The sequence below is a fragment of the Haliotis rubra genome, unplaced genomic scaffold, assembly GCF_003918875.1.
Source record: "Haliotis rubra isolate DU_JTF1 unplaced genomic scaffold, ASM391887v1 Scf1228, whole genome shotgun sequence".
NCBI classification, from domain to species: Eukaryota; Metazoa; Mollusca; class Gastropoda; order Lepetellida; family Haliotidae; genus Haliotis; species Haliotis rubra.
This window is the reverse complement of record NW_025765146.1, coordinates 144,341-159,660: the sequence shown is the minus strand read 5'-3', so window position 1 is coordinate 159,660 and position 15,320 is coordinate 144,341. Positions and strand designations below refer to the sequence as shown.

The 15,320-nt window shown below is 39.4% G+C and overlaps 1 protein-coding gene across 1 annotated transcript; it reads left to right on the top strand.

Annotated features, from left to right (window-relative positions):
- The first annotated feature begins 7,518 nt into the window (after positions 1-7,518).
- LOC124266027 lies at positions 7,519-10,821 on the top strand. Its single transcript, XM_046700837.1, has 3 exons — positions 7,519-8,312; positions 9,823-9,856; positions 10,068-10,821. Exons 1-2 carry the CDS (start codon positions 7,773-7,775, stop codon positions 9,844-9,846), a joined length of 564 nt encoding a protein of 187 aa, XP_046556793.1. The 5' UTR covers positions 7,519-7,772; the 3' UTR covers positions 9,847-9,856; positions 10,068-10,821.
- Positions 10,822-15,320: the final 4,499 nt, after the last annotated feature.

Here is a 15,320-nt window from a genome sequence, read left to right as displayed (position 1 = left end):
TACCGTTACACCAGAGACATTCTCTATGTGAATAACATTGGAGATTTCATTGTAAACGCTATGTGCGTGAAAACAATGATTACTGTTACACCAGAGACATTCTCTATGTGAATAACACTGGAGATTACATTGTAAACGTTATGTGCGTGAAAACACTGATTACCGTTACATCAGAGACATTCTCTATGTGAATAACACTGGAGATTACATTGTAAACGTTGTGTGCGTGAAAACACTGATTACTGTTACATCAGAGACACTCTCTATGTGAATAACACTGGAGATTACATTGTAACAGTTTTGTGCGTGAGAACAATGATTACCGTTACATCAGAGACATTCTCTATGTGAATAACACTGGAGATTACATTGTAAATGTAATTTGCGTGAAAACACTGATTACCGTTACATCAGAGACATTCTCTATGTGAATAACACTGGAGATTACATTGTAAATGTAATTTGCGTGAAAACACTGATTACCGTTACATCAGAGACATTCTCTATGTGAATAACACAGGAAATTACAGAGTAATTGTTTTATGCGTGAAAACACTGATTACTGTTACATCAGAGACATTCTCTATGTGAATAACACTGGAGATTACATTGTAAACGTTATGTGCGTGAAAACACTGATTACTGTTACACCAGAGACATTCTCTATGTGAATAACACTGGAGATTACATTGTAAACGTTATGTGCGTGAACAATGATTACCGTTACATCAGAGACATTCCCTATGTGAATAACATTGGAGATTACATTGTAAACGTTATGTGCGTGAAAACACTGATTACCGTTACATCAGAGACATTCTCTATGTGAATAACACTGGAGATTACATTGTAAACGCTATGTGCGTGAAAACAATGATTACGGTTACATCAGAGACATTCACTATGTGAATAACACTGGAGATTACATTGTAAACGTTGTGTGCGTGAAAACACTGATTACTGTTACACCAGAGACATTCCCTATGTGAATAACACTGGAGATTACATTGTAAACGTTATGTGCGTGAAAACACTGATTACCGTTACATCAGAGACATTCTCTATGTGAATAACACTGGAGATTACATTGTAAACGTTATGTGCGTGAAAACACTGATTACTGTTACACCAGAGACATTCTCTATGTGAATAACACTGGAAATTACATTGTAAACGTTATGTGCGTGAAAACACTGATTACTGTTACACCAGAGACATTCCTATGTGAATAACACTGGAGATTACATTGTAAACGTTATGTGCGTGAAAACACTGATTACTGTTACACCAGAGACATTCTCTTGTGAATAACACTGGAGATTACATTGTAAACGTTATGTGCGTGAAAACACTGATTACTGTTACACCAGAGACATTCTCTATGTGAATAACACTGGAGATTACATTGTAAACGTTATGTGCGTGAAAACACGGATTACTGTTACACCAGAGACATTCTCTATGTGAATAACACTGGAGATTACATTGTAAACGTTATGTGCGTGAAAACACTGATTACCGTTACATCAGAGACATTCTCTATGTGAATAACACTGGAGATTACATTGTAAACGTTATGTGCGTGAACAATGATTACCGTTACACCAGAGACATTCCCTATGTGAATAACATTGGAGATTACATTGTAAACGTTATGTGCGTGAAAACACTGATTACTGTTACACCAGAGACATTCTCTATGTGAATAACACTGGAGATTACATTGTAAACGTTATGTGCGTGAAAACACTGATTACTGTTACATCAGAGACATTCTCTATGTGAATAACACTGGAGATTACATTGTAAACGTTATGTGCGTGAAAACACTGATTACTGTTACATCAGAGACATTCTCTATGTGAATAACACTGGAGATTACATTGTAAACGTTATGTGCGTGAAAACACTGATTACCGTTACACCAGAGACATTCTCTATGTGAATAACACTGGAGATTACATTGTAAACGTTATGTGCGTGAAAACACGGATTACTGTTACACCAGAGACATTCTCTATGTGAATAACACTGGAGATTACATTGTAAACGTTATGTGCGTGAAAACACTGATTACTGTTACACCAGAGACATTCTCTATGTGAATAACACTGGAGATTACATTGTAAACGTTATGTGCGTGAAAACACGGATTACCGTTACACCAGAGACATTCTCTATGTGAATAACATTGGAGATTTCATTGTAAACGCTATGTGCGTGAAAACAATGATTACTGTTACACCAGAGACATTCTCTATGTGAATAACACTGGAGATTACATTGTAAACGTTATGTGCGTGAAAACACTGATTACCGTTACATCAGAGACATTCTCTATGTGAATAACACTGGAGATTACACTGTAAACGTTATGTGCGTGAAAACACTGATTACCGTTACATCAGAGACATTTTCTATGTGAATAACACTGGAGATTACATTGTAAACGTTATGTGCGTGAAAACACTGATTACTGTTACACCAGAGACATTCTCTATGTGAATAACACTGGAGATTACATTGTAAACGTTATGTGCGTGAAAACACTGATTACTGTTACACCAGAGACATTCTCTATGTGAATAACACTGGAGATTACATTGTAAACGTTATGTGCGTGAAAACAATGATTACTGTTACACCAGAGACATTCTCTATGTGAATAACACTGGAGATTACATTGTAAACGTTATGTGCGTGAAAACACGGATTACTGTTACACCAGAGACATTCTCTATGTGAATAACACTGGAGATTACATTGTAAACGTTATGTGCGTGAAAACACTGATTACCGTTACATCAGAGACATTCTCTATGTGAATAACATTGGAGATTACATTGTAAACGTTATGTGCGTGAAAAGAATGATTACTGTTACACCAGAGACATTCCCTATGTGAATAACATTGGAGATTACATTGTAAACGTTATGTGCGTGAGAACAATGATTACTGTTACACCAGAGACATTCCCTATGTGAATAACATTGGAGATTACATTGTAAACGTTATGTGCGTGAAAGCAATGATTACTGTTACACCAGAGACATTCTCTATGTGAATAACACTGGAGATTACATTGTAAACGTTATGTGCGTGAAAACACTGATTACTGTTACATCAGAGACATTCTCTATGTGAATAACACTGGAGATTACATTGTAAACGTTATGTGCGTGAAAACACTGATTACTGTTACACCAGAGACATTCTCTATGTGAATAACACTGGAGATTACATTGTAAACGTTATGTGCGTGAAAACAATGATTACTGTTACACCAGAGACATTCTCTATGTGAATAACACTGGAGATTACATTGAATAAACGTTATTGTAAACGTTATGTGCGTGAAAACACTGATTACTGTTACACCAGAGACATTCTCTATGTGAATAACACTGGAGATTACATTGTAAACGTTATGTGCGTGAAAACACTGATTACTGTTACATCAGAGACATTCTCTATGTGAATAACACTGGAGATAACATTGTAAACGTTATGTGAGTGAAGACAATGATTACCGTTACACCAGAGACATTCTCTATGTGAATAACACTGGAGATTACATTGTAAACGTTATGTGCGTGAAAACACTGATTACCGTTACATCAGAGACATTCTCTATGTGAATAACACTGGAGATTACATTGTAAACGTTATGTGCGTGAAAACACGGATTACTGTTACACCAGAGACATTCTCTATGTGAATAACACTGGAGATTACATTGTAAACGTTATGTGCGTGAAAACACTGATTACTGTTACACCAGAGACATTCTCTATGTGAATAACACTGGATATTACATTGTAAACGTTATGTGCGTGAAAACACGGATTACCGTTACACCAGAGACATTCTCTATGTGAATAACATTGGAGATTTCATTGTAAACGCTATGTGCGTGAAAACAATGATTACTGTTACACCAGAGACATTCTCTATGTGAATAACACTGGAGATTACATTGTAAACGTTATGTGCGTGAAAACACTGATTACCGTTACATCAGAGACATTCTCTATGTGAATAACACTGGAGATTACATTGTAAACGCTATGTGCGTGAAAACAATGATTACTGTTACATCAGAGACATTCTCTATGTGAATAACACTGGAGATTACATTGTAAACGTTATGTGCGTGAAAACACTGATTACTGTTACATCAGAGACATTCTCTATGTGAATAACACTGGAGATTACATTGTAAACGTTATGTGCGTGAAAACACTGATTACTGTTACACCAGAGACATTCTCTATGTGAATAACACTGGAGATTACATTGTAAACGTTATGTGCGTGAAAACACTGATTACTGTTACACCAGAGACATTCTCTATGTGAATAACACTGGAGATTACATTGTAAACGTTATGTGCGTGAAAACACTGATTACCGTTACACCAGAGACATTCTCTATGTGAATAACACTGGAGATTACATTGTAAACGTTATGTGCGTGAAAACACTGATTACTGTTACATCAGAGACATTCTCTATGTGAATAACACTGGAGATTACATTGTAAACGTTATGTGCGTGAAAACACTGATTACTGTTACACCAGAGACATTCTCTATGTGAATAACACTGGAGATTACATTGTAAACGTTATGTGCGTGAAAACACTGATTACTGTTACACCAGAGACATTCTCTATGTGAATAACACTGGAGATTACATTGTAAACGTTATGTGCGTGAAAACACGGATTACTGTTACACCAGAGACATTCTCTATGTGAATAACACTGGAGATTACATTGTAAACGTTATGTGCGTGAAAACACTGATTACTGTTACACCAGAGACATTCTCTATGTGAATAACACTGGATATTACATTGTAAACGTTATGTGCGTGAAAACACGGATTACCGTTACACCAGAGACATTCTCTATGTGAATAACATTGGAGATTTCATTGTAAACGCTATGTGCGTGAAAACAATGATTACTGTTACACCAGAGACATTCTCTATGTGAATAACACTGGAGATTACATTGTAAACGTTATGTGCGTGAAAACACTGATTACCGTTACATCAGAGACATTCTCTATGTGAATAACACTGGAGATTACATTGTAAACGCTATGTGCGTGAAAACAATGATTACGGTTACATCAGAGACATTCACTATGTGAATAACACTGGAGATTACATTGTAAACGTTGTGTGCGTGAAAACACTGATTACTGTTACATCAGATACACTCTCTATGTGAATAACACTGGAGATTACATTGTAAACGTTATGTGCGTGAAAACACTGATTACCGTTACATCAGAGACATTCTCTATGGGAATAACACTGGAGATTACATTGTAAATGTAATTTGCGTGAAAACAATGATTACCGTTACATCAGAGACATTCTCTATGTGAATAACACTGGAGATTACATTGTAATTGTTTTATGCGTGAAAACACTGATTACTGTTACATCAGAGACATTCTCTATGTGAATAACACTGGAGATAACATTGTAAATGTAATTTGCATGAAAACACTGATTACCGTTACATCAGAGACATTCTCTATGTGAATAACACTGGAAATTACATTGTAATTGTTTTATGCGTGAAAACACTGATTACTGTTACATCAGAGACATTCTCTATGTGAATAACACTGGAGATTACATTGTAAACGTTATGTGCGTGAAAACACTGATTACTGTTACACCAGAGACATTCTCTATGTGAATAACACTGGAGATTACATTGTAAACGTTATGTGCGTGAAAACACGGATTACCGTTACACCAGAGACATTCACTATGTGAATAACACTGGAGATTACACTGTAAACGTTATGTGCGTGAAAACACTGATTACCGTTACATCAGAGACATTTTCTATGTGAATAACACTGGAGATTACATTGTAAACGTTATGTGCGTGAAAACACTGATTACTGTTACACCAGAGACATTCTCTATGTGAATAACACTGGAAATTACATTGTAAACGTTATGTGCGTGAAAACACTGATTACTGTTACACCAGAGACATTCCCTTTGTGAATAACACTGGAGATTACATTGTAAACGTTATGTGCGTGAAAACACTGATTACTGTTACACCAGAGACATTCTCTATGTGAATAACACTGGAGATAACATTGTAAACGTTATGTGCGTGAAAACACTGATTACCGTTACACCAGAGACATTCTCTATGTGAATAACATTGGAGCTTTCATTGTAAACGCTATGTGCGTGAAAACACTGATTACTGTTACACCAGAGACATTCTCTATGTGAATAACACTGGAGATTACATTGTAAACGTTATGTGCGTGAAAACACGGATTACCGTTACATCAGAGACATTTTCTATGTGAATAACACTGGAGATTACATTGTAAACGCTATGTGCGTGAAAACAATGATTACGGTTACATCAGAGACATTCTCTATGTGAATAACACTGGAGATTACATTGTAAACGTTGTGTGCGTGAAAACAATGATTACTGTTACATCAGAGACACTCTCTATGTGAATAACACTGGAGATTACATTGTAACAGTTTTGTGCGTGAGAACAATGATTACCGTTACATCAGAGACATTCTCTATGGGAATAACACAGGAAATTACAGAGTAATTGTTTTATGCGTGAAAACACTGATTACTGTTACATCAGAGACATTCTCTATGTGAATAACACTGGAGATAACATTGTAAACGTTATGTGCGTGAAAACACTGATTACTGTTACACCAGAGACATTCTCTATGTGAATAACACTGGAGATTACATTGTAAACGTTATGTGCGTGAAAACACTGATTACCGTTACATCAGAGACATTCTCTATGTGAATAACACTGGAGATTACATTGTAAACGTTTTGTGTGTGGAAACACTGATTATTTATGTTTGATTTGTGTTCAAGAAGGTGATGAGTCAATTATGATACATAGAAAACTTCTTGTTTATTGCATAGAGCGACGTTTTGATGTATATTCTTACACCGTTATCAAGCTAAGGGTGACTAAAACCAAGTGATGAGAAGTATATATACATAGTATGTTATGACAAACAGCAGATATCAACAACTGTATATTATTGAAAACAAGTGGTACATAACTGGACGAGGCCAGGTTGGGTGTAACAAACAGGACGGACCATGAAGCCTATAATCAGGAGGGATTAAATAATATACACAATGTGATAGGGTGCTAATTGGTAGGCCGATGGTTCCCTTGGTTACTGTTGATTAAAATTCGACGAAGGTTTCGATGACTTCCATAGGTTTTCCTTTTCGTGAAGCCCTGATTCTTGGTGGTGAATGTGGTGACTCTATTTAGGCACAACTTCCGTACCGTAGATAACCGTATGAAAGAATATAAAACCTCAGCACCCAAGGCAGACAGCAAAACCGCCCTCTCATATCACCACAGATTTTTGTCTGCAGTGTATATAACTCCCTTTTGATTGCATGTTTTATATATAGTAACATTAAGTTTTTCGGCCATCCCCAGTATCGAACATAATAAGAAGTACTGGATTGTGAACGACGCGAGGTACAGCGGTTTACATTATGTTGATCAGGCTGCGCTCATATGTACTCGTCATACGCGGAAATTATAACTTCAGTGACTCAGTGTATTTGGGTGAAATTCCTGTGTATGCGATAGTTGTAACTATCATATCACTAAAAATCACGACACAGAGGCGACACACCACTGCGAATCAAGTCAACCCACGGACAGGGAACTGTTTGTTTCGCGATCCCTTCTTTCCACAATCTCATGTCAGGATCTGGCTTTTGTCTTGCGGAAACATATTCTGAAGACAATATGGCCACGCGAGATGTTCCAGATCATGGGGGATACGCCGCCAGACCCCAAGACCACACCTTGGCTATGCCCATCCGTAGTGGTGGGGGGAACATGATGTTCGGCCCGCGGGCCCGACTGTATACCCACCAGTCTGTTGCCAACAGTGAGTACTCGGACTACTACGGATATTACGAGATGTACGCCCCAGTTACTGCCGCGGACATAAAGGAAGTGAAGACACTAAGTAGGAGTTTGTTCAAGCTGAAGATTGCCTACGTTGTCCTGACTCTGTTTATTGTGCTTAGTATTGTAGCGTTCATCCTCATGAATCCATCTGTGTCGCCATTCCTGCACCGCGAGGAACCCATCCGCTCAGTGCGTCTGGCGTGTAATATCCTGGAGAGTATCTGTGGAGCGACAACTTCGGCCATTAAAGACACCCGGCTTCCCACAGATCTAAACATGTGCCACCTGAAAAATGTGGAACAAATTATCAAGCTTATACCCAAAGTGAGTATCACGATGTAGTGCTTAATTCAAATATAATTGGATGCGAACTTCGGGCCTTCTAATTCGAGGTCGGACGTCCAACAACCAAAGGGGCAATCTTATAAGGTATCTGTGGATGACTTACAAAAACGTGCAGGTTCTTAAGTCCATTTGTGTATATCTGTTGACATTGTATTGACCCAGTTTGAAGCATACCCCTGAGTCAGTCTAATTCTTCCGTCGTCAAACGACGTATTTGACTCTGAGATGGCATAAGTGCAATCAGTTGTTAGAATCATTTGTGGTATTTGCTGTTAGGCTTTCTTATAATGATGTTCAGCTATTCTGTCAGGATACATCCAAACATAGGTTTCCAAGCATCGTCCCCATGACGCCTTAGTCTTTATCACCCACGTGGTCAACGTATGGGTAGTTGCATATTAATATCGTACGTCACACGAGTGTCGTATCGCGTTGACCTGTGTCGTACCGACTTGACCTGAAATTCTAACGATTTGATTGGATAACCGATGACCTCTCAATTAGGTCACATTCTGACGTAACTATTTTTTCATTCATAACAAACACGTGAATTCATTCATTCTACAACTTAAATGCATTGTGGAAATGTAAACATTGCGAACGTTGCCGTGTCGCTGTTTAATTGTGAGTCGAACTGAGACATTATATCTGTCGAAAAACATAAACGCAATGTTTCCACCAGTGATGTTAGCCGAATGAAGCTGCTGGAAACCAAGAAACGAGGTGCAACGGAGTAGTTTACTGTAGGAGGCTGTACGAGGCGATGACAACTGACATGCATCGTGACGTCGGTTACCATGGCAGTGACGTCATTAGTGTGACGTCATGCAAATATTGTACTACAGTACAAAACTCTTCCGCAACCTCTTTATGAAACCGGTTTCGGTTTGAAACCAAAAACATAACAAAAATACGCTATTTTGTCAATTTAAATGCATGTAAGACGTGGGTAATAAATAAAATACCACACTCGGTCTCATTACAAACGAATTATACGAAACTCGTGACCTTCCTATGTTATCTGACCTCGCTTTCGCTCGGTCAGATACCATAGGAAGGACACTCGTTTCGTATAATTCGTATGTAATGAGACCTCGTGTAGTATTCTCTATGTACGTCATCTTGATATTGAGGACAAGAGTAGGGGCTACTCAGTTAATCCGCCCAATTTTAAACGTTAAATTGCTATGTTTATATGTTGGATCATACTTCCATCATCAAAACGTTATCCTTGACCAACTTTATCGATACATCAGTCACCTGTTTGTTTACCCCGAATCCCACTATTTACATCGTCGTCAGATTGCTGGGACATTACATAGTGCGACGTTAAAAACAAGCATCGTTACCCCTGTGTCTGCCTATTTCACCCTAAACTCACCTCTCACTTAACAGTACCTTGCTCCTCCCCAGCCTCGCCTCTCACACTTCTCTCTAACACTTTCTTCTGAGAACATCCTAATCTTGACAAATTTTTACTTTGTTTCAGTGTAAGGGGAACACAAAGAGCTGAACTAAATATTGTAAGTATCACATATAACCGATAGATGTATCGTCGTACCGCAAGTAACATACTATAGTTCTTGTTATCCTCGGAATGTGAGCATTGCAACCACAATAGCCATCTCATGTATTCTCACTGACGGGAATATTTAAACATGCTATAAAAACTAACATTAAATTGCTTTAGAGTCTATTTTGTTTCCCATTGCTCTACAAACATGTCTGTTTCAGTCCGGCGGATCTGTGTGTATCTGTGACGCTGGACACAGCTGTGTGAGATGGTAGTGTGTGCTGACGTCCACCTTCCGTGCTGCTCCGATACCACAGGTTGTTTCAGGTCAGGAGGAACAAACTCGCTGACTCAGTGTGCAATGATGTCACTACAAGGAACTCGATAATGAAATATCAGCGACATTATGTTTTGTGAATGAGACCCATCTTCACACTTCCCATAATTTGACAACTTGTGCAATGTTCCCATTCACGTGGCCTGTCACACGTGCTGCGCGACCTTTACCTCTGTATATACTTGACTTAGATAGGGTTATATGTCAGCACAGCTTGTCAACACAAGTTATCATAACATCGCGGCAGTCCTTGACGGTGTATATTCTGTAAAGACTGCACTATGTGTATGGAGAATCTTTAGGGCCAGATACACACCGAAATTATGCTCCTTTCTCTATTTATATCCGGGATTTGAAATGTTCAAATTTGCTTTGGCGGCATTTTTCCCAATAGGTTACATCAGACTGGGGTTAAGTGTTAAAACGAATAGATATTGGCCTCAGTAACTGTGTGCCAAATTTCAAACTTGTACAGCCATATGCACCAGTCTGGCCTATCTGGGACTAAAGCCTCCAGATACATTGTATACTTGAAATAGCAATGTTTCGGCAGTATATCAACATTGACCAACGAGGATGTGTCTCTTCTATATTGTTTTGATATATTTGCCTTGTTACCATTAAAAACATGAAATGATCACTTTGTTGTGAATAGGTGGTACCATACTCCCAGCTAACGCACAACGTTTTCGTAACGTCGTGGGAAGGTTGTAGATTGGTAACGTCATGACCCAACTTTGCCGCAACGTTAGTATTTCGTCATTTTATAACGTTATGTCACAACGTAACAACAACGTTGCAAATTTACATTAAGGAAACGTTATGCTTTGCTCCTCATATCGTTATAACAGCGTTTCTCATAACTTGGTGTCACGATAGAGTTTTCCGTAAAACTTTTCGCTTTGAGATTCTTTTTTCACTATTCAGCTAAAGCTTCAGAAAACACAGGTATCCTCCCAAAAACGCAGGCTTCCCAAAACGCAGACTCGTTAAAACAACGCTTGTTGTGGTTGGTTGCATCCTTGATTAGTAGGCTCTACCCTTGATTAAAACAAATGGTATCACCCATGTAACGAGTTTTGATTGACAAATCTCACTGCTCGGTCATCACTAGGTGGACGATTGTGTTCTGACGTGCCACGAACATAGTCTCTGACTGTTGTGCATTTGCCACTGCATGATCCGTCAAGACATACCGCCAGTACTAAGGGTGAAACGATACACCGATGTTCCGCTGTACATACCGCGATGCATGACCCACAATACGATACCGCATACAAGAACGTCCTTACATTGATAAGCCGTGATACGTTATAGTATTTAATTTGCATTTGTGTGACATTCTTACTTGTAACACTATCTGAACTTTTGTGATAGGCTGAAAGCATGATCGAAGTGTTTTGGTCGGTTGAACAGTTTATTCTCGAATTTGTAGGGGTGGGTATTGCAGAGAATTTTCATATTGCGATACGAAAGCATATATTGCGATGTGTATTGCAATATATTGCAAGAATTTTATTAAAACAAAAAAGTTAATACTTGACTTATAAGGCAAAAACACAACAAAATCACTATGCTTGACTAAGCTTTAATAAAAACATATCATCATGACAAAATAAATAATATTTGTCACAAATGAAACAAGGAAAAGAACAATTTAGCATCAAGACAGTGGTTCTCAACTCTCAAAAAAAAGACCTGAGATTTTAGACAGCAACTTGACCTGGTCAGGACATATCAGAGTAGACCAGGCCATTCATTAATTGGGGGTGACCAGTAACTTGACCTGGTCAGGACATATCAGAGTAGACCAGGCCATTCATTAATTAGGGGTGACCAGTAACTTGACCTGGTCAGGACATAACAGAGTAGACCAGGCCATTCATTAATTAGGGGTGACCAGTAACTTGACCTGGTCAGGACATATCAGAGTAGACCAGGCCATTCATTAATTAGGGGTGACCAGTAACTTGACCTGGTCAGGACATATCAGAGTAGACCAGGTCATTCATTAATTAGGGGTGACCAGCAACTTGACCTGGTCAGGACATATCAGAGTAGACCAGGTCATTCATTAATTAGGGGTGACCAGCATGGCCCAATTAATTAGTGTGCTACTTTTTTCTGCATTTTGGGAGGTCTGCGCTTTGGGAGGTCTGCGTTATGGGAGTAAACCAAAACACACGACCAAAACAACAGGCAAACTGACGAATAAACATTGAGGTGAGCTTCTGCTTTGTTTCATATGCACTGTTCACTACTGGGAAAACTATTCAACTATTGACGTTAAATAGAACGTCAAGACACCATAAAATACGTTAGCATCAAATAACGTTACCTTGTGGCGACATATAAATGACGTATCACAACGTCAGGCCACAATGTTTTGACAGCGTAAATGGAAGTCCACAGAAAAACGTTGTAACACCGAAAGCATAACGTTGTGACAACGTGAAATTGTTAGCTGGGCTGTCTCCTGTGTACCCACCTACCTACCTCCCAACGTACCACCTACGTAACTATGTACATGTCTATTGACTTACATACCTACCTACCCGCCAAACTAAGCTTTAATAAAAACATATCATCATGACAAAATAAATAATATTTGTCACAAATGAAACAAGGAAAAGAACAATTTAGCATCAAGACAGTGGTTCTCAACTCTCAAAAAAAAGACCTGAGATTTTAGACAGCAACTTGACCTGGTCAGGACATATCAGAGTAGACCAGGCCATTCATTAATTGGGGGTGACCAGTAACTTGACCTGGTCAGGACATATCAGAGTAGACCAGGCCATTCATTAATTAGGGGTGACCAGTAACTTGACCTGGTCAGGACATATCAGAGTAGACCAGGCCATTCATTAATTAGGGGTGACCAGTAACTTGACCTGGTCAGGACATATCAGAGTAGACCAGGTCATTCATTAATTAGGGGTGACCAGCAACTTGACCTGGTCAGGACATATCAGAGTAGACCAGGTCATTCATTAATTAGGGGTGACCAGCATGGCCCAATTAATTAGTGTGCTACTTTTTCTGCATTTTGGGAGGTCTGCGCTTTGGGAGGTCTGCGTTATGGGAGTAAACCAAAACACACGACCAAAACAACAGGCAAACTGACGAATAAACATTGAGGTGAGCTTCTGCTTTGTTTCATATGCACTGTTCACTACTGGGAAAACTATTCAACTATTGACGTTAAATAGAACGTCAAGACACCATAAAATACGTTAGCATCAAATAACGTTACCTTGTGGCGACATATAAATGACGTATCACAACGTCAGGCCACAATGTTTTGACAGCGTAAATGGAAGTCCACAGAAAAACGTTGTAACACCGAAAGCATAACGTTGTGACAACGTGAAATTGTTAGCTGGGCTGTCTCCTGTGTACCCACCTACCTACCTCCCAACGTACCACCTACGTAACTATGTACATGTCTATTGACTTACATACCTACCTACCCGCCAACGTACCCACCTACGTAACTATGTATATACCCCCAACGTACCAATATAATAATCAATTAGTTATGAGAAATTGTTTGTTATAAACAAGTAGAAACATTTCTTGACAAAAAACAGCGGACTCCCATTACACCCAGAAAACTTGTCCCTTCATTCTCCATCCTCCCGCATGCTCACTCATCAACACAGCCACACATCTTAGTGACATCACATACCAGGGTGACTGATACATCTGTGCACGGTGGGGTGAATCTGCCTCCCCTAACACGGTATGTAGTACAGTGCTACCCGGGAATACTGCCCCTTAACTGCCGGAAGTAAACCAGTCACGTGTAATACTCCAGATTCTGTCATTTCAATATCAAACTGCAGGTACAGAATTGCTGTTTAGGAATTGTGTCAGGTAGTCTGTCCCACGTCCTTCCTAAACTCCTTCACTGTGCCAGCTTCAGTCCACATACAGCACTGTATAACACAAGGCCATAGGGTAGCACAACATAAGACAAATGCTGTTACCATATATGCGACTGTACATCAGCAGCACTGCTGTCTTGAACAGTCTTGTACATCAGTAGCAGTACTAGGCGTCATGTTGTACAGAGTTGTACATCAGCAGCAGTACTAGGCGTCATGTTGTACAGAGTTGTACATCAGCAGCAGTACTAGGCGTCATGTTGTACAGTCTTGTACATCAGCAGCAGTACTAGGCGTCATGTTGTACAGAAGTGTACATCAGCAGCAGTACTAGGCGTCATGTTGTACAGAGTTGTACATCAGCAGCAGTACTAGGCGTCATGTTGTACAGAGTTGTACATCAGCAGCAGTACTAGGCGTCATGTTGTACAGAGTTGTACATCAGCAGCAGTACTAGGCGTCATGTTGTACAGAGTTGTACATCAGCAGCAGTACTAGGCGTCATGTTGTACAGTCTTGTACATCAGCAGCAGTACTAGGCGTCATGTTGTACAGAGTTGTACATCAGCAGCAGTACTAGGCGTCATGTTGTACAGAGTTGTACATCAGCAGTAGTACTAGGTGTCATGTTGTACAGAGTTGTACATCAGCAGCAGTACTAGGCGTCATGTTGTACATAGTTGTACATCACCAGCAGTACTAGGCGTCATGTTGTACAGAGTTGTACATCAGCAGCAGTACTAGGCGTCATGTTGTACAGAGTTGTACATCAGCAGCAGTACTAGGCGTCATGTTGTACAGAGTTGTACATCAGCAGCAGTACTAGGTGTCATGTTGTACAGTCTTGTACATCAGCAGCAGTACTAGGCGTCATGTTGTACAGAGTTGTACATCAGCAGTAGTACTAGGCGTCATGTTGTACAGTCTTGTACATCAGCAGCAGTACTAGGCGTCGTGTTGTACAGAGTTGTACATCAGCAGTACTAGGCGTCATGTTGTACAGTCTTGTACATCAGCAGCAGTACTAGGCGTCATGTTGTACAGTCTTGTACATCAGCAGCAGTACTAGGCGTCATGTTGTACAGTCTTGTACATCAGCAGCAGTACTAGGCGTCATGTTGTACAGTCTTGTACATCAGAAGCAGTACTAGGCGTCATGTTGTACAGAGTTGTACATCAGCAGCAGTACTAGGCGTCATGTTTTACAGTGTTGTACATCAACTTCAGTACTAGGCGTCATGTTGTAC

Coding starts and splice junctions, on each gene's coding strand:
- LOC124266027 (XM_046700837.1), top strand. CDS start 7,773: ATGTCAGGATCTGGCTTTTGTCTTGCGGAAACATATTCTGAAGACAAT. Junction 8,313..9,822: donor TTATCAAGCTTATACCCAAA/GTGAGTATCACG, acceptor ACTTTGTTTCAG/TGTAAGGGGAACACAAAGAG.